The 23,959-nt window shown below is 34.7% G+C and overlaps 1 protein-coding gene across 2 annotated transcripts; it reads right to left on the bottom strand.

Moving 5' to 3' along the window:
- Positions 1-963: 963 nt before the first annotated feature.
- Positions 964-23,435, bottom strand: LOC150096761 (adhesion G protein-coupled receptor E1-like). 2 transcript variants are annotated; one of them, XM_090407860.1, is made up of 2 exons: positions 23,199-23,435; positions 964-2,578 (listed from the first exon to the last, which is right to left on the bottom strand). In XM_090407860.1, exons 1-2 carry the CDS (start codon positions 23,251-23,253, stop codon positions 1,284-1,286), a joined length of 1,350 nt encoding a protein of 449 aa, XP_090263986.1. In that variant the 5' UTR covers positions 23,254-23,435; the 3' UTR covers positions 964-1,283. The 2 variants fall into 2 exon arrangements, with proteins under 2 accessions (XP_090263986.1, XP_090263987.1); XM_090407861.1 differs by lacking the exon at positions 23,199-23,435 and adding an exon at positions 7,430-7,557.
- Between the last annotated feature and the right edge of the window lie 524 nt (positions 23,436-23,959).

Raw genomic sequence — 23,959 nt, 5'->3', positions numbered from 1 at the left:
TGTAGATTTATTACAACGACCCATGCTAGCACAGTAAAAAAACAAAAAAAAACATTTCATATTTAATACACATGCAGAAGAAAATACTGTCATTCATATTCCCCACATGTAGAATATTCTTTGAAACGGATGTAATTTTCGCAAATCATCTTCTGGGATCTTCTTACGAACACCTGTTTGTGATATGACCGCCGACATTTTCTTGTCCATAAGTATTGGACTTCGGATCACATTTAGACTTTATGCTCTGCACTGTAATAACTAATATATCACATTACTCTCATAATGCTAAACAGCATGACGTTACTTTTGATATTTTAAAATTTAGTGATCCGGAATTCTCTTTTATGCGCTCTACATGAGCGCAAAAATTAGAAATATTTAATTCACATAACCACAATAATTGACGATAAGTGTGTCGAATTGTCATTACGTTTCCATCGATTACTCCTTAAATTATAGATTTCAAATAGTATTTTGAAATGCAAGGATTGGATGCATTTTGGTGTTTGCTGAAGCATTTCCTAGAAAACTACGTGATTCATACCTTATATATTTCTCCTTTCTATAATGAAAAATTCGTTATTCATTTCTTTTTTTCTTATTACAAATTAGCTGGATGTTTGTCCAATTGTATTTTTTTCTAAGAAAGGGCCTTAACCTTTGTTTTAGATTTCTTCTTACTTTCTATTATTTGTGTTGCTGACCGATACTGTTTTGTCTAAGTATCGCTAAAGAAATGATGTTTTGACAAAAAAATAACGGATAGCTTGCAAAAACTCCACCGAATGATTTTTTCATGCGCACGCAGAACTAAAGAATACATTGTATTTACTTTCTCAAATAATTTGGCATAAGTTAAGTAACGAGGTGATGTTTTCGTCAGTGTTGTTAAACTAATTCTGATGAATAAAAAATGTTTATAACAAAACAAATTAATACATGATATAGTTTGCAGGTAATTTTCACTTTTTAAACAGACGAACAATTGTAACAGAGAATAATTTCAAATACATATGGCAGACTTCAGTAAATCCGATGAAATGCTCTGTAACAAACGCGTAAATGGTTTAAATCAAAAACTTCAAATGTGTGGAGTGAGAGTCCTCGTCACTTACAAGAAAAACAGCAAACATTTGCACAAAAATTCTTGTTTGCAAGATGCAGCACTCTCTGTCACATATCTATAAGATGCAATTTGCGGATTCTCTACTATACTGAAAATGGCCTGAGAATATCTCTTTGTTACAGGAAGTAATGGAAGTTAGTCATAGTTTCCTTTTTCATACGTTTGAGTCAGAATTTCTCGACAGCAATATAGATGGAAATCGTTGCTTTATGTTTTGTATAAAAAATTTCTTTACTTTGGCTGTGCATGAAAATCCTAAGAAAATAAACAGTCCTTGTAAACTGCTCAATATCGCGAAAATATACGATACTACTATATTGTCAAGAACGCTATTTAGAATACCAAACAGCCATACTAATCCCATAATACAGGCTAATTTCCAGAACATACGAAATCTACGTTTCAGAACCATCATTTGATCTTGACTTGTTGTCATGGATGAGTTCTTGATTATGTACGCGCATCCTAAAAGAAAGAAAACATTAAGAATCATAATTAAAATCAGAGGGCATACAAAAAACACCAGCAATGCATCTCTATACTTAAACCAGCAGCGATCTCCGATTGGAAGGTGATCAATTTTCGGTACACTGTCTCTGGAATCAACTATCAAAGCACTAAAGACAAACAGCAATGGTGTTCCAAAGGAGTATGCACAATATCCCATTAATCTTTTTATCGGTAATTTATTCGTGGATGTTATCAATTGTTTCTTGTATAATCTCAAAGCTGCATAAATGTTGCACGCTATAGTATTCATCCAAAAGAAGGAACACAGGAACGCGTACAGGATAATGTATCCGAGCCATACACAGTAAGCTGTATTCTTGACGATGGGAATTAAGAGAATGGCTACGAAACCTATTAACAAACAGCCGCTAAGAAATGCCAAGCAACATGCTGGTAGATTTCTCACTCCTCTAACAATGCAAAAGATTATTAAATGCAATGACAGACATATCACCGAGATGATCAAACCAATTCTTGTGACGACTGATCGATTATCATTATTATTGGGAAAACATATCAACATTTTCCCCTTAACAACAATGTAAACATTTCCTGAATTATATGTACTTCTGTATTCATGAACAGATACGCTACTGCTTTTTAAAAGAAAGAATGCATGTTTCTCATCGGCCAAATAATAACAATTATAGAACTCTTCACTATATGGGAATGATTGCTCTGTGGAGGTGACTCTGGTTGGATCTGCAGATGACACAGATGATTCTTCGAAATGCTGGTGAGTAGTAAATGAAGTGGAATTTAAAGCGATAGCATCATCCTTGGATATTGCATTTGGAACGAGCAGGGGAATGATAATTAATAAGTTCTTCCAACAGTAAAGTAATTTCTTCATTTTGTTGTCTGTTTCCACGAGATAACAAAGAACCATCCAGAAGCACAAGTCAGGGATTGCTGAAGCACGTGAATGGTTTATTCTATCTGCAATAAATAAAACGCAAATTAGCAGAGCCCCATGATTGTTGTTTATTTGTAAATGTAATTCGTTCTAAAATTAAATTTTAAAAAAATTCATGAGAGAAATACAAGCCTGATCCAAACATTGGGAAATCGATATAAATCAGATTCTAGATTTTCAGGGCGTGTAAATTTATATTCTTAAAGTTTCTTTTAATAGAAAAATTATAATATGCAGAATATTTGAAATGACCCTCTTAAATACATTACTAGTAATGTATTTAAGAATTAATGCTGGCTCTATTGCTACTAATTTAATCGCTTGACAATTCTATCAGTTCGGGATAATGAATATAATAAACTTTTTGTAGACAACCGAAAGGAAATGCCCACAGTTGAAAGTTTTTCCTTACAGGCTAAATGTTGTAATCGTTGGGCAAGCCACGTCTCCTTCTAAAGAGCAGTTGTTGGTGGCATGAAATGGGTAGAACCATCTATAGAACCATATAATAAAACAGGATATGTTCGAACACGTTGGAAAATTGTTTTGTTAGATCTTAAAAATTCAATCATATATTCTGCAAATTATGGATTAGAACTGTAGTTATTGAAAGAAAGTAATTTGCATATAAAAGAGTAGATATAAGTAAGAATCTTCGAACAAATGTATAAATAACTGACTCCTATTTTCTAATAATATTATCCGTAAATTATCTGGTGATAGTACATTATACTCGTCCTACCAACTTGAAACTCTGCCTTAGAAAATTGCAAGTTTCCATCTGTGTTTAACTAGTTAATCTAGAAGATTAGCTAGTTAAACACAGATGGAAAGTCCGACTTCTAGAAGATTCTTTTAAATTCCCGTTTTTAAATATTGCTGGTAACACAAACATGAGGTTGACTAGATCCGCTCGCAGGCTTACGTCATAAATAAAGTTCGGCATCTACGAAACTTTCCAATGTATATTGCCTTTCGTCTGCACGTTTCTAAGAATTGCAGAAGAGATCATCATGATGACTTTTCTGATGCAAACATCTGAATAGCTAGAGATAGCTAGAGATAAATGTGCAGAATATATATTTTAAATGAGATCCTCATAGTAAACAGCACATTTATCTTTCAGCGGGCATTTTAGCCTAATTTAGAAGCTTATAACAGAATAAAGATCTTAAAACTTTAAATTGATTATCAGGATGCCTTTCGTAATCGCATGTTTTTTTTTTTTTTTTTTGATCAAATGCATATTTTCTAACTGGAAAATTTTCCATCTGGATTTCGGCAATCATTTTGAAATGTCCATTTATTCTTTAACCACATGAACTTTCCTGAATAAGAAAATAGAGATAATATTACACGCAGTAATAACTTCTAAGAATTACTCGAAATGATACAATTATATACATTGATCAAAACAAAATAACAGTCTATATGTGCTCGTAAATGAAGAACGTGTAATTATAACCCCAAAACCACAAAAATTTGGATATAGTGCGTCAAAACATCATTATCTGTTGATTGATTATTACTTTTTATTCAAGAAAAGTGGATACATTTGTCTACTCAACGAAATATCTGCCAGCAAGGTAGACATTCATATGTTTCTGGCTGTCTAGATAGAACAAGTTTATCAGATTTTTCCTTTCAATTTAATTTGTTTTTGCATTCTTTTTTCTGAATGAAAGAGGGCTGCTTCTTTATCTAAGTGTATTATTTGTAAGATCGCGGTCAAATACTACTTAATTTTTATTCTTCCGTTTTTATTATTTTTGCAATGCTCTGAAAAATATATTTTAAGGAATCATAGATGTCCCCAAAGAAAAATTAGCAAAAATAAAATAATTATATCCTCTTTATCTTGCAGAAAGAAAAAGCTGACTGTTTTCTTCTGAATTCTCTGGTTTCTTATCGTTCATATAAATTACCAGAAACGTCTGGATTCTGCAGTTTTTCAACTTGGCTAATAAAGTAACCGACCAGAGAAAATTCGAAAATAAAAAAAATAATAAAACAATGGATATGGCTTATCAGCGAGAAACTAGGGCTTCATAACCGTCCTTACTTAAAAATACTGAGTTAATTGTGGAATAGCACTAGGTAGAGAACTCGTTTTTTCCTTATAATACACCCTCTGTCCAAAAATAAAAAAATCTTTTCGAAAATATAAGAAACTAGTGATGCCACCTGTTGTATATTTTTGTTGTAGAAAGCCGCAACCTACATTAGTGTTGTGTTAACTGTTTATGACATTTGTTTCATTAGAAGCCGAGTTATATTGCCAAGAGTAGCAGTGTCTTTTGACGGACGGTCGGAAAATGAGTTTCTACCAGAGAGCTGTGATTAACTTTTGTGTTAAACTTAGTAAACGCTTTACTGTAACGCCTCAAATGCTTCATAAAGCATACAGTGATGAATGCTTATCCTGTACTCAAGTTTAAGAGTAGCTTAAGCGATTTCAAATTGGCCTTGAGACGCTTGAGGACGACGAAAAGATGGGCCGTCCAAAAACTGGACTGAGTGAAGTTAACATCCAAAAGGTGAGTGATTTCATCAAAGCAAACCCAAAATCGTCCTGATTGTAAATGAATTGGGGATTTAAAAATCAACTGTGCACATCATTTTGACCGAGAATTTGGGCCTTCTTAAATTGAATTTCTGATTTGTTCCCCACAAGTTGACTGACGGCCAAAAAATTTATCGAATTGAACACTGCAAGGACCTCATTAAAACCCCTCGTAAGGACTCAAATTTCCTTGAAACGATCGTTACTGGTGAACGAAACGTGATTTTGAGTATGTGCCCGAAACATAACGCCAGAGTGCTGAGTGGAGACCACCGGAAGAGGGCCAACTGAAACAAAGTCTCTTGGGAAAGTCAAATATAAAGATAATGCTGATTTGTTTCTATGATTCCAAGGGCATTATCCACAAAGAATTCGTTCCGCCTGGCCAAACGATCAATGATGAGTTTTATCTCGAAGTTTTGAAGTGATTGATAGCGTGAATTCGTCGCGTACGGCATGAATATCGTGATGCAGGCAGCGTCACTTTTGCACGATAACGCACCATCTCATCGTTCGAACATTGTGAGATAGTTTGTGAGCAAAAACAAACTAAGTTTGTGTGTTGGATCACTCGCCGTATTCAGCTGATTTAGCACCCTGTGACTTCTTTCTCTTCCCCCGACTTCATTTGCCGATGAAAGGAAAGCGACACGACACCATTGAAAACGTTCATGCTGCAGTAACCACGACCCTCAACAGTATTCCAAAAACTTGTATAAAAAACTCATTTAACGAATTAATTGAACGTGCGTGCCAAACGCTGTATCGAAGCTAAAGGAGAGTATACCGATTGAAATAAATGATTTGAATAATTATAATTGGCCTGTATTTTATTTTCTATCAAACTTCGGTTTTCTTTTTGGACAGAGGGTGTAGATTATCCTATGCTACTTTCATTAAGCATATAATGACTGATTGCTATACAGAATTCTCTGAATTAGTCGGGGATATATCATCGACAACATTTGCACCAGTATTCACCAAAGGTTTTTTTGTCAATTTATTTAGATTATTGAGCATATAGAGCCTTCGTAGCTCAGTCAGTATGGACGACGCCCTTTGGTCGGAAAGACCTGGGCTCTATTACCGTCAGTGACGTGAGGAAACCTTTATCTGGTCTCTTTCGGCTAAAGGTGAGTTATCGGTCTCATAGAGGTAGGGGATTTTTTCACTCGGGTTTTTCGCCCAGCCCCCCCCCCCCCCCGAGAAAACAGGCGTAAAGGCCAAGTGAACACATAGATTACAGTCATGAGTACGTCCCAGCCATTATGCCGGTCCTGTATATGAATTTTTTATTAAAAATTACGAAGTTCATTTATTGAAGGATGAAATGTGTTGAAACAGATTATTTCAAACTTCATCTCAGATTCTATCAGGAAAAATTTTATTTATTTCAAATTCTTCGCTGAATTTCGCAAAAATCCATGTTTTTTTGTCAAACGATGAAAATAAATATCAGTGATGTTAACAAACGATTTTCCATCCTTTCTGAATGAGCAGATAATTGTCAATGTTTTTCTCTAGCTGTTAGTTCGAATCCTACTGTGGCATTAACTGAAGCGCTGAGCGAAAACTAAATTCAGCTGTGCTTGTGTGTTAACCGTAAAATATCTTTTAGAATTTTAATATGCGTATTACATATTTTTTTAAATTAAATTAATTTCTTTCTAAATTAAAAGAATGAATATTATACACTATGCTCAAAAAAGGACCAAAAAAGAAAGATAATAAATTAAAGTTAAGGTAAAAGTGCTGAATTATTAAGTTTTTAAATTGTTTGTTTTAATTATTCGTTTAGCTACAGAAATTTTATTTACACTTAACTAAAAGAAATATTAAGTTCCAAATAAAACCACTAAACGCAAATGAAATCATCAGATACTTGAAACCGATGAGGCAACTGCTGTGTAACAATGGTCATTATGGTTTGATGCATGAATCACCCGTTTATTAATTTAGAGTGCTTTGTGCCTGTTAGAAGGATATTAGCAGGAATATGTTTCGAGTATGTAAATCAATGAAAGGTCGACAGCATTGCAACTAGCAGAAATACGGCCATTATTAATGTTATTTTTTTAATTATCCTCTGCTCTTGAATGAATAATCTTTTCGTATAAAATTATTACAATTCTTCAAGAACATAGTAAGTAAATTCAAAAATAATAACCATAAGAGTATATAAAGAAACGAAAGCAGTTCCCACTTTACTTAATGATAAACATTAAGTAAAGTGGGAACGTTATCTACTCGATTATGTCAGTTACGTGATTAGTTCAAGGCTACGTCTAACTACATCTACTTAAGAACTTACCTCGTGACTTAGGTAAAGAACTTATAATGATCTCGCTTCTAGTTTAGCGCAGTCACTTTATCAAGGGGAACAACACAGCAATATTTTCTCCCCAAAAAGTTACAGAAGTTGAATTCACTCAATTACCACTAGATATTGCTTGAAACACAAACGCGAGGACGACTAGGTTGACGAGATACGCCTAGTTCACAACGAAGGTTTTGTACCTCTACGGATGTTACCTTTCCTCCGCTTCTCTGAGTATTGAGCGACATTTCCTTCCCCGTTGGGAAGGAAATGTCGCGGAATCACAGATAAAAGATATATCAGAAATATTGTGATCAAGATCGAACTCACTTAGAATACGTCACAATCCATAGGAACTGAAAAACATCATCAACAAATCGAAATTAAATTTTGAAAGGCAAAAGGCAAAAAAAATAAAAATAAATAAATAAATAAATTGCCTCGTTAAACAACATTAAAACCTTATAGGGTTTCTTGCTAAGGTTATTGCGCTGATTATGCCATTTCTTGGTACTGTCATCCTGTAGATGCCATGATAGCGTCGACTAAGATTGGTCTCATCCTTATCTCATAGCTGTTGTTCAGACAACCAAGAAAAATCACTTCGAACTATGTGATGAACATTTCGTCGTTTTTTATCAGATGATCATCTGAAAAATTCTCATTATTACACCAATGAAAACTCAAGACTGTTATTTTTCGAAGAAAGATCTTGGTCTTCATCTTCCTTGCCTTTCATAGTACTCAACTCTCCACTCAAGGTCAATTTTCCATTTACGGGTTGACCATCACATCCTCCCTATAGTGTCCGGAGCCAGTTATATCTATAGAAAGTTGTGTAACCTTGAGCCTTTTATACATGTATTCCTAATAATAGTTTCACATTAAATTTCCCTCTGATTAGATTATCTGATCTCGTAATGATGATCACTATATGTACGTATTAATCCTTACTACATGGGCGTGTAGTGATGACAGCGACATCCACCATCTTTCCTGATCACCATAAAGCCCGTATGTGAACTTTATTGAGAATGCATGGGACATGCTATAAACAGATGAATGTCAGTATTAAAGAATACACCTTTTATCAGAGGGTTACTAACATTGAGAAAAGCTCCTATTGATTGGAAGTTTACAAGAGTTATTTGAATTCGAATGATGTGTCATTACATAAAGTAGGCTATTACAAGGTAGTACGTTTTATGTGAAATTCTGTTAAGAATGTCCTGATACGATTTCTAATTAATTTTATCTTACTTTGTCTATAACAGAGTAACAGTGACATTATTAAGATGTTATGGACAAAATAATAGAAAAATTAATTAGAATAGCCACCCTTGACAAGAACTGCATAGCGGGGATTCAAGGAATATTCTGTTTTTTTTATAAAGAGGATACAAGGAAAATAGACCAAAGTAATGGTTGTTTCAATTATAACAAAGCCTTGAAATTTCTCCACATAAGTGCATTCTGACGAAAATGTGCTAAGGGCTATTCATGATCAATTTCTGGGCTGTGTAGGGACCATCCAGAGAGAGAGAGAGAGAGAGAGAGAAAGGGTAGGATGGGTGCGGGTTGTCGTTGATTGTATTTACAGGCTACGAAACTAAGGCCATGAGACCATACCTCATCTTTGTTAATTTTAAGTATGTTTTAGGCCGGTTTTCCTGTTTCGTGGAAACTTAAGTTTCAAAGAAAAAGAAACCTTTAGACTTTCTTCCACATAAGGCACTCGAAACAAACAGAGCTTGGGATTATCGAATGTAAAATTTCATTGCTAGTTTCTTTGTGGCGGAATTAGCTTCTAAAAGCACAATATCATTAGCAACTAAGAGAATGATGAAGTATTATGTTCCTACTAAAATGGAAATTGCATTGCATATAAGACCGAAAATGCTTCTTGTTAAACTGAGTACTTTGAGTACTTGTAAACCTCCATGCGTAACGAATCCCACGTTGTGTTACTTGAAACATACTGAAGTAACTTTTTCGTGTTCATAGTGATATGCATGAAAGGAAATGTTCTCATAGAAACATTTTATTGCCAAAACTAGCTATAATGGCTAATTCTTCAGATGTCATCGATCATACTTTGAATGTCAGCCTGTATACGATTTTTTGAAGAGGGGGAGGGGATGTAAGAATACCTATCAAGTCAAGTACAAATACTTGATAGACTGTTGATAGATTCTTTGGTAGAATTTGAATTACCTTGATTCACTAGTAACAGATTTATAAACAATTTTTGTAAAGTAAAATAATAATAATAATAATAATAATAATAATAATAATAATAATAATTTTATTTTTTTAATAAGTAATGCTTTACTCTGAATGTCTGCTGTGAATTTATAAACATTACCCTTTATTGGATCTGTCAACTGGAAGGAATCTGGTTGACGAGGATTTTCACTGCAAAACAACTAACCAGTCAACTATTGAAACTGTTTTGCTTGCTGTGCTTTGGGAATCAGATGATTCAGTTCTCCGCAAGGATTTTGGTGTATAATATAACAAGTTAGTCCCTTTTAAAAGCAGATAGTAACGTATCCATGGACATTTAGCTGATCTTCTTCCTTCTTTTAAAATAGTTTTTCTACGAACACATCCTTGATAAATACGAATAAGATCCACAGTTCCCATAATCAACTCTTGAGATTCACTGATTCTCAAGGGAGATAAAATACTCTTCCAGTGTTTATCTGAATCATCACATATTCAATCTTTCCTTAAAGATAAAGGAATGTCATCTTCAAGCAAACTATTATCAAGAAGGCGGCGCCCACTTGCTTTGGAATAACTCAAATGTTCCGAAGAATAAGATGTAAACGCATGGGTACCTCAGTTGTAGGCGTTTCTGTGATCAGGAACGAATTTGGCTCAACCATATCCTGCGTAGATTTTGAATATGACTCTCCTTTATCTTTAAGAAAAGATTCAAAATATGTCGATTGTCGAACCAATTTGGCACAGCCATGTCTTGGCATAGATTTTGAAGATAACGCTCCTTTATCTTCAAGAAAAGTTCATTACGTCACGATTGGCGAACAAATTTGGTTCAACGATATCCTCGCATAGATTTTGGAGATGACACTCATTTATCTTTAAGGAAAGATTCAATACGTCATGATTGATGAACGAAATTGGTACAACGATATCGTGGAATAGATTTTGTAGATATCACTCCTTTATCTTTAAGAAAAGATTCAATACGTGACGATTAGCGAAAGAAATTGGCACAAGCATATCTTGGCATACATTTTAAAGATGACACTCGTTTATCTTTAAGAAAAGATTCAATACATGATGATTGTCGAAAGAATTTGGCACAACCATATCCTGGCATAGATTTTGAAGATGACACTCTTTTATCTTTAAGGAAAGATTTAACACTTGATGATTGGCGAACGAATTTGACACAACCATATCCTGACATACATTTTGAAGATGACACTTCTTAATCTTTAAGAAAAGATTCAATACCTGATGATTGGCGAAGGAATTTGGCACAACCATATGCTGGTATAGATTTTGAAGATGACTCTCCTTTATCTTTAAGAAAAGATTCAATACTTGATGACTGGTGAAAGAATTTGGCACAACGATATCCTGGGATAGATTCTGTATTTATCACTCCTTTATCTTTAAGAAAAGATTCAATACGTGATGACTGGCCAAAGAATTTGGCACAACCATATCTTGGCATGTATTTTAAAGATGACACTCCTTATTCTTTAAGGAAAGATTCAATACGTGATGATTGGGAACGAATTTGGCACAACCATATCATGGCATAGATTTTGAAGATGGCACTGCTTTATCTTTTAGAAAAGATTCAATACCTGATGACTAGCCAACGAATTTGGCACAACCATATCGTGGCATTGATTTTGAAGATGACACTTCTTTATCATTAAGGAAAGAGTCAACCGTGATGACTGGCAAACGAATTTAACACAACCATATCGTGGCATAGATTTTAAAGATGACACTCGTTTATCTTTAAGAAAAGATTCAATACGTGACGATTGGCGAACGAATTTGGCACAACCATATCCTGGTATAGATTTTGAAGATGACACTCCTTTCTCTTTAAGGAAAGATTCAATACGTGATGATTGGCGAAAGAAATTGGCCCAACCATATCTTGGCATACATTTTAAAGATGACACTCCGTTATCTTTAAGAAAAGATTCAATACGTGATGATTGTCGAACGAATTTGGCACAACCACATTCTGGCATTGATTTTGCAGATGACACTTCTTTATCTTTAAGGAAAGATTTAATACATGACGATTGTGGAACAAATTTGACACAATCATATCCTGACATGCATTTTGAAGATGACACTCCTTTTGCTTCAAGAAAAGATTTAATACCTGATGACTGGCGAACGAATTTCGTACAACCATATCCTGGCATAGATTTTGAAGATGACACTCCTTATTCTTTAAGGAAAGATTCAATACGTGATGATTGGGAAAGAATTTGGCACAACCATATACTGGAATAGATTTTGAAGGTGATAATCGTTTATCTTTAAGGAAAGATTCAATATGTGATGAGAATATTTCTGCCAGCTTGTCATATATATATATATATATATATATTTATCCTTCCTGGATAGCTGTGCCCATGTTTTGGATAACCGAAAAGTTGGACGTTGCAATGCAGAAATATAATAAATAAATGAATATATTTATTATAATGACTTTTACGTTTTTCTGTAGTTTAGATGTATTAAAATAAAGCTGAATTCTTTTAGTTATATATATATATATATATATATATATATATATATATATATATAATATATATATATATATATATATATATATATATATATGTGTGTGTAGAATTTGATAAATGTATTATTATTTGTTTATATACCGTTATTTTCTCTTTAAAATACTACGATATAGATGGCGTTGCTATAAATAATTATGCATTACATCAGGGCTGTCCAAAGCACTGCACAGGGGCCGCATGCGGCCCACGATGCGATTCTGTGGGTTTTTATTTTTATGAGCGAAAAAATAAAATAACAATTTGAATCGGATATATATTAGATATTTTAATTATATCACTAATCGATAATCTCTAGGTTGGTAATTTTGTTTGGTGTTTTTACATCACCATATACCCACGTGTTTTTTGAATATAATAAATGTCAATGAAGCGTTCTTACACTGTTTTGTTCCATCGCGCATGCTCCGGACGCTAACGGGGAACGTGAATGCGCGATTAGTGCGCAATTGATGTTGTTAGTTTAAGTTAAGGGATATTACATCCCATATTGTTTCTTAGCCGAATAAGAAACTCAAAGAGTTTCATGCCGAATATAGTAGAAACTATATAAAGTTCGGCGATTCCAAGCGTAAGCAAATACCTGGATACTGCAGCAACTGACCCTTAAGATATTGCAAGTTGAGGCAACTCATGTCAAAGGTGGAGCAAGTTCCGATCACTATTCTTGATATTTACCCATAATGTGAACTTAGCTTCTAGGAGCTGTATTACTGTCCTACATTATGAGAGAAGGTCACTACCCAGACCGGTTTCAACCTTATGTATAGGTGAAGCGGGCTCTAAAAATAAGACGATCCCGAAAGATCGCCCAAATCAGCTTGGTTCCACTCGATTACAGGCTCACCACGTCACCGAGAAGAACTTCTCAGCACTGGCTCTACCCAGTGATAGGCTCACCCCACCACCAAGCAGAGCCATAATCTCAGCGATGGCCCCACTCAGAGACAGGAAAAAACCTACCTCCAAGTGGAGCTTCTCAAAGCCAGATCTGCCCCGCACCGGTTTCCACCCACATTGGGGTCTCATTAGTGAGTAGGTAGACCTAGTTAATATCAAGTTTGTATCTTTATTTTTTGGAAGCGCCCGCTATACAATATATTACTTGCGATTTCCGCAGTGTGAAGTTTTAATTACTCTTAGAATGTGAAATTTATTTAACGGTTGTTATGATGTTTTACTCTGTAGTTTAAAGAGAAGGAAGGAAAGTTTCCTTTCAAAGAAGAGAAACAGTCTGTTACTGACAGAAGGTATGTAAAACATTTTTGTCTCATTCATTTCCTAATGAAATTTTTCTCTTTATATCAATGTTGACGATAAGTGCGTAATAAGATTAAGAAAGCACATGCATAATTAATGATGTAAATGCTGTGCCATGATTAAATTTATTCTCTTGACAGTAATTTTGGGGATAGTGTACCAAAAGTAATCAGTGTTAATTTAATGTTCATTTGTTGCATAGCGTGCGAGCATGCAATAGCTTTGTAAGATTAGCTCACGTATTTTCGGTTCGTGTTGCTCTCTTAATTTTTAATAGTCATAATAGTTATGATTGTTAATAAAGTCCTGCGAAGTTGTCAACATCTAATTATATTGTCTTAACAGTATTCACATAAATTTTGATTTGTGATATAATTATCAGTTGAATTATTTAGAATATGTTATATTTTCATAAATGTTTTTCATTCGAATGGAGTTCGTTAGCCGACAGTCATAGTTAAGGTGATCAGCATTCCGTGGAGCATGTATACAACACGTGCACATAACCGCGATTGGAGAATATGGAATCGATGTCGATAATGTCTTAATTTTCGATGTCTCGTTAATATCGTGGTTAAACCTAGAGAGATGCCGTCTATTTTCAGCCGAACTGTTTCTGTTACTTGGTAAAAATTCTTTTGTTGTTGATCAATTTTTAGATGTTTTCCATTCTTCTTCTCACAATTTTAGGCTTATTTTTTCTGAGAGTTTCTTTGAGTTTTTTTATAGCCGATTATTTAGGCAACTGATCCACACTTTCTGGTTTCCTGCTACTTTAATTATGCACCTTCACCCAGCGGAAATTAATTTCCAATCTTAGTAGAGGAAGATTCTTACCAGTTTCTCTACTAATCCTATGTGAGTGTTTTGATTTCTAATATCATCCTCACGTCCGCACGGTTAGCCTAGTGGCTGTGCGCTTCGCAACCATATGCCTGGGGAAGGAGTGCCCTAGGTTCGATTCCCGTCGGTGACGTAAGGAGCTGAAGGATCTCCCTCAGTCATAGCCAAGTCAATTCTACAGAAAGAAAGAAGCCAACTCTACAGGACATGGGATACACCGTGGCGAAGGGCTGACCACCTTATCCTGAGAACGGTTGAGATCCGATGATCATTAAACCCTCGACACCGCAAGGTAAAAGAGGGAAATAGGAACATGAGATATCATCCTCACTGCCTTCCACCATCACTGTAAATTGTTGCAGTCTTTTGATGAGAATCGTTAAGTTCTAATTCCAGATAATATGTAAGTGAATAAGCCATAGCTAGTTGTTCTGGTTGGCTGTTTGAAGAATGGTAATAAAATCTAAAATATCTTTCTTTTATACAAGAGCTTAGGACGAACTACATTTTTACCTGTATAGGAGAATATTTTTGACTGAAATGTGGACATAAATTTATTGCCTGCATGCTAATAAATTGTATTATACAAAATATGTTATAAATTTCGTATAAATTAAATGACAATACATTTTTGACAAAAGCTACAAATTTCCAAAGGACGTAGTTAAGGAATTAATGTACAGTCCTTACGGAAAACTATGCGTCAACACTTTTCAATATGGAATATGCCTGACCCGAACTGCGATGCATTTCTCACAACGTCGCACCATGCTTAGCACCAAGTGATTCAGGAGTTCTTGAGGCTAACTGGCCCACTTCGGCTTTAGACCAAGGATAAGGCCCTGTTTGTTTACTGGAGGGGAATAATTCTGAGTAGCAACACGTCTCCTTATTGCATCCCAAACATGTTCTACAGGGAGGGTTGAGGTCTGTGGGACGTGCTGGCCACTCAATTAGTTTAATATCCTCGGTCTCCAGAAGTGTCTCCACTGTGTGTGTGCGATGTGGTGTAGCACTGTCATCTATACAAGTGAATTCTTCACATGAAATATGACGTTGAAGAACTTTATTGTGGAAACGTTAACCAGTCACAGTCATTTTTCCAGAACTTGTAGCTCGGTGCGTCCATTAAGCATAATGCCTCCCTACACCTTGACTCAGCACCGCCGTATGTATGGCGTTCAAGGACTTTCTCGCGATGATAAGCATAAGACTTGTGCTCCGAACAAATGTCGTCTGGAATCTGAGGAAACATTAAAACACGTCTCATCTGTAAAGAGTACATTAGTCCCATTGGTTTCTTTTCCACGTTTTTGGATAGAACACCACTGGATACGTGCAGGTACGATGAGTTGTGTATAAAGGGACGCAGACTACACGCCTTCGAGTGTATAGGCGTACTTATTCCAAACGTCTTGCCACAATTTGTAGAAATATCCGCGTAACTACGTTTGAATGGAGCCGACTTGCAAGCTGACCTGCCTTACGACGTTGATTACTTTTTCTGTTATAACAAAAAATCTGTCTTCCTGCTCTGTAGTAGATTTATATTGATATTTCTGTATTCACATTCATATTTATATTTAAAGTTTTATAAATATATGTACATATTCGCATGTTAACATCCATATTTACATATACCGTATTTACATTTATTTAAATTTATATCTACATATTTCACAATTATATAATCCATACATTATCAGCAGTACATTAATTTACATCGATTGGAAGTGGACGGTTTTGATGAAACTAAATAATTTTAAGTGCTGATGGCCACTGGTCTCTTGAAGTGATCGGGTATCCGGATGGAGTCCAGAAGTTCACGTCATTCAGTAAGTGATCGACACGCTTCTGAAGGTATTGACAACAGATGAAAAATGGTGATTCTAGAATATGAAATCAAATTACCTAATGACTAATTTCCCTTGTCCTCCTAAGTAGCGTGGTTAAACCTCGAGAGATCACGTGCATTTTCATCCAGCGTTTCCTTCCGATACGTGGCAAGAATTTTTTTTTGACACCTACAAACTTAGGTTATTTCTTCTACAAGTGTTTGTAAGCTGATTTTGAGTACTTTAGGCAATTTATTACTAACCGGTCGTGGATAGCCACTTCTTCAGGCAAATAATCGCAAAATCGTTTCCTGTTACCCCAGGATGCGGCTTCACCCAGAAGAACTTAATTTCCCATCTCTCTACAATGAGATTCCTTAACAGATTTCGTGTCTGCTATATTAATTATATGTGCTTGTTCTGCTTTTTATCTATGTCGTCACAGTAGTTCTATTGTCATTTTAAATTGTTGCTGTCTTTTGATGAGAGGTGTTCAGTTTTAATTCCCGGAGATATGTGAGTGAATATACTATAGCAAGTTGTTGTGCTTGGTTGTTTGAACAGATGGAATTCAGCCTAAAACAGAGTCTTTATAATGGACTGTCTGTAATATACTATGAGAGAACAATCGATATTTTCTTCTGTTTTTCTCCGTCAGTGTGTATATGAGTTAGTCGTTTCAACGCTTTCCTTCTCTTTAAGATGTGTTTTCTTTACTGGACAAGGCTACTTGTTATAGGAGGAAGTTGGCAGTGGTTTGGATCAATGTTGACATTTCCGTTATATCTTTTGGAAGTGACTTCATATATTAGGCAGAGCTCTTGCACGCTCAGGCAGACCAGTGATAGACCATCAATAAAGCAAGCTGCGTAGAACGATATTGACCTGTATCCTTTAATTATTCTTATGACGATAAGGTGTTGAACTATGTTTAACGTTTATTAGTTTTTCGTATATTTTATTGCATCTTTTCAAGCGATTCGGCATACGATATTAATGGAAGTGTAGCTCCGCTATATATTGTTTTTAGCTCGTTCCCCGAGACCCCAGTTTATTCTTGCCAACTTAGCTAGAACGTTTACAATTTTCAAGTTTTTTCTTGAAACAAATGAGATGTGTTTATTGAAGTTAAACTTGTTGTCTGTTGTTAGTTCTAGTTATTTTAACTCACTGGCTACCTTTATACCTTCGCGGGTTAGGAAGGCCGTTATAGGTTTTCTCAATTGTTTACTAGACGTGTGGAGCACGTTAGACTGGTGCTTTTCAAAGTAACTCTCATGCGCCCACTTTGCAATTTTAAAAGCTCTTCATTGACCGTTACGTCTAACTAAAGGCTGTGGCGTTATCGTATCATTATCATCACTTCGTCGGCCAAGGTTCTGACTTTCGATACCAGTCGTACTGGCTGCTCCAGAAACCAGATCCACAGCAAGAACCTTCGGGCAGTCTCATTTGACTTCTTTCGCTACTGATGTGGTATGTCACCTGCCCCTCTGTGTGGGAAATGTTTTTCTGTAAGGTAGAGTAGGCGTTTTGGACACATGACGTTGAGTAATTATGGCTGTCCACCATGCAGCATCGACCTGTCTTGCACATCGAGTTAGATCATTCGTACGTAACTTTTTTGCTGGAGATTGCCTTGAATGAACTCTTTAATCTTCATAAAAGCGTCTACACTGCTTAATTGAGACCTGAATGAAGAGTGTTTGCTGCTTAATAAGCTCTTGAGTAGAGCATTATTCGGTTTTCAGGTGTTTTTCTAGTGCACTGTATTTACTAATTTCGTCAGATGGTTCTTTATAAAAAAATGGTTGTTGATTTATTTTTGCTTAGTGCTAATTCATGTATACAGTTCCAAGGATTGGACGATGTCGTACAGTACAGTTTTTCCCATGACCCTGTTTTCGCGTTTGTAATTTTGTACTGATGGCTGTATTTAGCTATCTTATCTCTGAGTACTGTAGACTCTTTCATAGAGTCGTCTGAGTGCATTGATGCGTTTTCGTAAGACTTAATTTGTCATTCCACCAAGGTATTGGTTTTTTTGCTATCGATCATTTGTTTGTTGGTTGTTCTGGATGTTTGTTGACAAGAATTTTTCAGAAATGATGAAATTAATTATTTGTCTCCAGTCTTTGCCTCCCACCTACTTTTCTGCAGATGCCTACGGGTTTTATCCAGTCTCATTTCCTTGTTTCCTGGTGAATTCCAATTAGTGTAAATAAATATTTCATCAATGCAATAAAATAGAAAAAACTTCATTTCTACTTCAATATTTCAAGCAACTTCAGTAAGTTTTAAAAATACAGGAAAACCTCGCTTAACGCGATTAATCCATCAATTAATGCGCTCTAAGCGAAATCGCGTAAAGCCAATACAATAAACAATAGGAATAATGATAATTCATCCCTCAGTTAGCGTAAATTTGAAAAAAAAAAACAATATAAGCTATATTAGAGGATAAAATCATCAAATTAATCAAGTGCTTAAATATTTATTTAAAGTCTAAACATTTGCTAGAGCTACTATTTAGCAAAACAAATCAAATAAAGATGTTTGAATCGTGCTCAACGTTTTCATCTTGTCATGCAATTTACGAGAGCTGGCGACCGCTTTATCAGGATCTAGGCGGACTTCGAAGCTTCGTTCCATATCTGGATCAGAATCAAACAAAATTTCCTTAGCATGCTTAATGTGATTGAAAACTAGTTCGTTCTTTCGCAGTTAGCTTCTTAGTCATAACATTCTCTTCTTGTTTGCACTCCTTATCATCTTCTTCTTCATATGCATGCTGTTGTAGTCGAAGGAGATCATTCTCGCTTTACTGTTCTGAATGGGAATCAACCAAGTTTCTAACATCTTCATTATCCAGTTTATTAAATCCAGGTTCTTTTCCAATTGTGCTAATTTATTCATTAATGTTATCAGATGGATTATTAAAAGTAGCGAAATCATTTGCGCAGTGAGATATGCCACATATTGCTCTCATATTGCTTGATTTGACTTACAACTATGCTAAATGAATATTTTCTATGCATGATATCATATTTTTTCTAAAACTCGGGTAACGAAATTGCATTCTCTTTACTCATTCTTCAAGGGCCTAGGCAAAGGTTCTACAAAGGCAGTATGCCTTAAACGATGATATAATCCCTTGGTCCATCCTGAAGTAAAGAAGTTGAATTCGGGGCAAAATAAAAAATTCAGATTTTCATTAAGATTGGTAAGCCCACCTTGGATGAGCAGCAGCATTACCTAATAACAAAAGAGCTTTAAATGTAAGATTATTTTTCTTAAAGTAGTCTGCAACTAAAGGACAAAAATAACCGTTGAACCACTCCTCGAAAAGAGCTTTGGTGACTCAAGCCTTCTTATATGATTTCCAAATTACTGGCAGTTTTTGTTGGTTACATCTTCTTAATGATCTTGGATTTTGCTCACGATAAACTAATATAGGCTTTAGTTTAAAGTCGCCTTCTGCATTCCTCCTAATAAGAGCGTAAGACGAGCTTTAGATACTTTGTTTTCTGGTTGAGATGCTTCAGTTTTAGCTAGGAAGGTTTTTGTTGGGATATGCTTCTAAAAAGACCAATTTCGTCCACTTTGAATATTTACCGATCGTTATAATTACCCTCCTGCATTATCCTTTGCATCACGAAACTTGGCCGCAGAATCGTCATTAGCATTAGTAGATTCTCCAGTTATTCTTACATTATGCGGTCCAGCTCGATTTTTAAAACGATCAAACCATCCTAAACTCGCAGTAAAGTTTTCACATTCCTCTTGAAATTTGGTCACTTTCAATGAGGTAAATATATTGAGAGCTTTGACTGAATATTCCTTGTACTAAGAGGTATTTTTTGGTTACAATCCTCAACCAGAGTAATAGAAGACGTTCCATCTCGATCATTTAATGGCTTCTATTTCGGATGATCTGCATGCTTAAAGAAGCAGCAGCAACTTTTCCTTGTTATTTGTATTCTTTGCTCTTATTTAATGTACTCCAAACTGTAGACTAGCTCTATCTCGAATGCCGCACAATCATTTTATTACAAATCTACTTTCATGTCTCTTAATGACTTTCAGCTTTTACTCTACCGTAATCAATTTTCTTCTCTTTTTTTTTAATTATTCAGCTTTCTTTATCTTTTCCATATCAGGGATTGCATATAACAAAGCCTTATATATATCTAAATTAAAGCAAAATGAAGGAAAAGTGATTAAGCAAAAGAACAGAGTTTGCAAGTCCGCTTACAATGATAGTTTTAAGTCAAATGCCGAGTGCCTCTGGTCACCGCCCGCAGCTCTGCCACTGCTCACTTGCTGCTACATTGACAAGTGCCGCCACTCACCGCAGACTATCAACAAAAAATTTCACATAGCGTAAAAAAATCGCGTTAACTGATTAATTACTCACTTAAAGGGGGAAATAGTATCATTTCACTCAATCGCGTTAACAGATTATCGCGCATATCGAATTCGCCTTAAGCGAAATTTTCTTGTAAGTTGAAATAAGATGACAAGTAGATATTTATTACAACGTTCCATGCTAACATAGTAAATATATATATATATATATATATATATATATATATATATATATATATATATATATATATATATATATATATATATATATATTTGATACTTAATACACATATAGAAGAAAATATTGTCATTCATCTTCTCAACATGTAGAATATTCTTTGAAACTGAGATAATTTGAGCAAATCTTCATCTTCTAGAATGTTTTTTAAGAATGTCCACGTTTTTTGTCCATAAGTATTAGGCTTGTGATCACATTTTGAATTTATGCTCTGCACTGTGATAATTAAGACATTATCGTACTCTCATAAGGCTAAATAACATGCCGTTAATTTTTATATTTTTAAAATTTAGTGATCAGGAATTTTTCCTGTTATTTTGTAATTATTAACACTCTTTATCATACAGTTCAGTTTATTTTCATTATAATAACATAACCAATGCTAAAAATAATTTCAACTGACAATCCGAATTCAAATTATGTACACATGGATTTTTTAGGTTGCTTCATTTTAAAAGGTTTACAACTGCTTTCGTGTCTCTGTTCCGAAAGCTCTCTTGAGAACATAACATCATGCGCTCTACATGAGCGCATAAATAAGGAATATTTAATTCACATAACCACAATAATCTAGAAGCAATGTGTCGAATTGTCAATATATTTCCATTCATTATTCCTTATCATCGATTTCAGATAGTATTTTGAAATACAACGAGTGGATTCATTTGAATGTTTGTTGAAACATTTGTTAGAAAACTACGTGATTCATACCTTATACATTTCTCCTTTCCATCATGAACAATTCGCTATTCATTACTTCTTTTTTTCTTATTACAAACAGACTGGATGTTTGTCCAATTGTATTTTCTTTCTAAGAAAGGGCTATAACCTTTGTTTTGGGTTTTCTTCTTACTTTGTGTACTGTGTTGTCTACGTATCTTTGAAGAAATGCTAGACGGTTTCACAAAACAAATTCAGGGATGATTTGCAAAAACTCCACCGGATGAATGTTTTCATGAGAAGTCAGGAACGACTAAAATCCGACAATCGAGGATTGTTGGATTTTAGTAGTTCAACTAAACGTCTTTAGTAGTTAAAAAATGGATTTTTTTTATACTAAAGATAATACACTCCGTTTACTGTCTCAAATTTTCAGTTATGTTTCACTTCTTAAACAGACGAACAATTGTAACAAAGAGTAATTTCAATACATACAGCCGACTTCAGTAAAGCGGATCAGATGCTCTATAAGAAACGTTTAAATATTTTAAATAAAAACATTCAAACGTTTAGGACTGAGATCCTCGCCATTTACAAGAAAACAGCAAACATTTACACGAAAATTCATGTTTTCAAGATGCAGCAGCACTTTCTCCCATATCTGTAAGAATCAATTGCGGATTCTCTACTATAGTGAAAATGGTCTGAGAATATCTCTTTGTTATCGGAAGTAATGGAAGTTAGTCATAGTTTCCTTTTTCATACGTTTGAGTCTAAATTTCTCGACAGTGATATAGATGGAAATCGTTGCTTTATTTTTTGTATAAAAAATTTCTTTACTTTGGCTGTGCATGAAAATCCTAAGAAAATAAACAGTCCTTGTAAACTGCTCAATATCGTGAAAACATACGATATGACTATATTGTCTAGAACACTATTTAGAATACCAAACAGCCATACTAATCCCATAATACAGGCTAATTTCCAGAACATACGAAATCTACGTTTCAGAACCATCATTTGACCTTGACTTGTTTTCATGGATGATTTCATGATTATATAAGTGCATCCTGAAAAAAAGCAAACATTAAGAATCATAATTAAAATCAGAGGGAATGCAAAAAACACCAGCAATGCATCTCTATACTTAAACCAGCAGCGATCTCCGAATGAAGGCTGATATATTTTCGGTACACTGTCTATGGAATCAACTATCAATGCACTAAAGACAAACAGTAATGGTGTTCCAAAGGAGTATGCACAATATCCCATTAATCTTTTTATCGGTAATTTATTCCTGGATATTCTCACTTGTTTCTTGGATAATCTTAACGCTCTATAGATGTTATACGCTATAGTATTCATCCAAAAGAAAGAACACAAGAAAAGGTACAGTATGACGTATCCAAACGATGCGCAATAACTCGTCTTCATTACAATAGGAATCATTAGGAAGGCTACGAAACCTATTAACAAACAGCTGCTAAGAAATGCCAAGCAACATGCAGGTAGATTTCTCACTTCTCTAACAATGCAAAAGATTATTAAATGCAATGATAGACATATTAGCGAGATGATCAAACCAATTCTTGTGACGTCTGATCGATTATCATTATTTTTTGATTTTGACAAATTCGGAACACATATCGTTAGTTCTTCCCCTTCATTAATGTAAAAATTTCCAGGAATATATATACTTTTGTACGCAGGAATAGATATGCTTCTGTTTTCTAAAAGATCATATTCACCTTTCTCAAGTTTTATATATTTAATACAATTTAAAAACTCCTCACTATATGTCATTAATTGATCTGTGGAGGTGACAATGGTTGGAATTGCAGATGATGCAGATGATGTTTCAAAACGCTGGTGAGTGGTGAATGAATTGGAAGTTAAAGCGATGACATCCTCCTTGGACAGTGCAAGTGGAACGAGCAGGAGAATGATTATTAATAAATTCTTCCTACAGTAAAATAATTTCTCCATTTTGTTGTCTATTTCTAATAATAAATAATCCTCCAGAAACACAACTCCGGGATTGCTGAAGCAAGCAAGGTTTGTTATATCTGCATTCTGCAATAAATAAAAAACGCATATTAGTCGAGCCTCATGACTGTTGTTTATTTTTAAATGTAATTCCTTCTAAAATTAAATTTTAAATAAATTATGACAGGAATACGAGCATGATCCAAACGTTGGAAAATGGAAATTCTTCAGAGTTTAGATTTTAGGGTGTTTGAATATTAGAAATGACCCTCTTAAATACATTATTAGTAATATTATCACAATTGTCACTAATTTAATTAACTAACGATTCTAACAATGTGGCTTATACTAGAAAGAGCGTTATTTAAAGAAGTGTTGGATTGCATTTGAAGAAAGCATTAGCCTGCCCGATTACCTTTAAATATTAAGCTCATGCTGATTCTAGAAATTGGCTTTCTGATATTTTGATGAAAAACTATGCTTTAATATTCACTCGATGTTATCCTCTTTGAGTTAGTAATAA

This window comes from Typopeltis vanoorti, chromosome 18 (genome assembly GCF_054136105.1).
Source record: "Typopeltis vanoorti isolate ZY-2024b chromosome 18, IOZ_Tvanoo_1.0, whole genome shotgun sequence".
NCBI lineage: Eukaryota > Metazoa > Arthropoda > Arachnida > Uropygi > Thelyphonidae > Typopeltis > Typopeltis vanoorti.
This window is presented reverse-complemented; position numbering and strand designations above follow the sequence as displayed.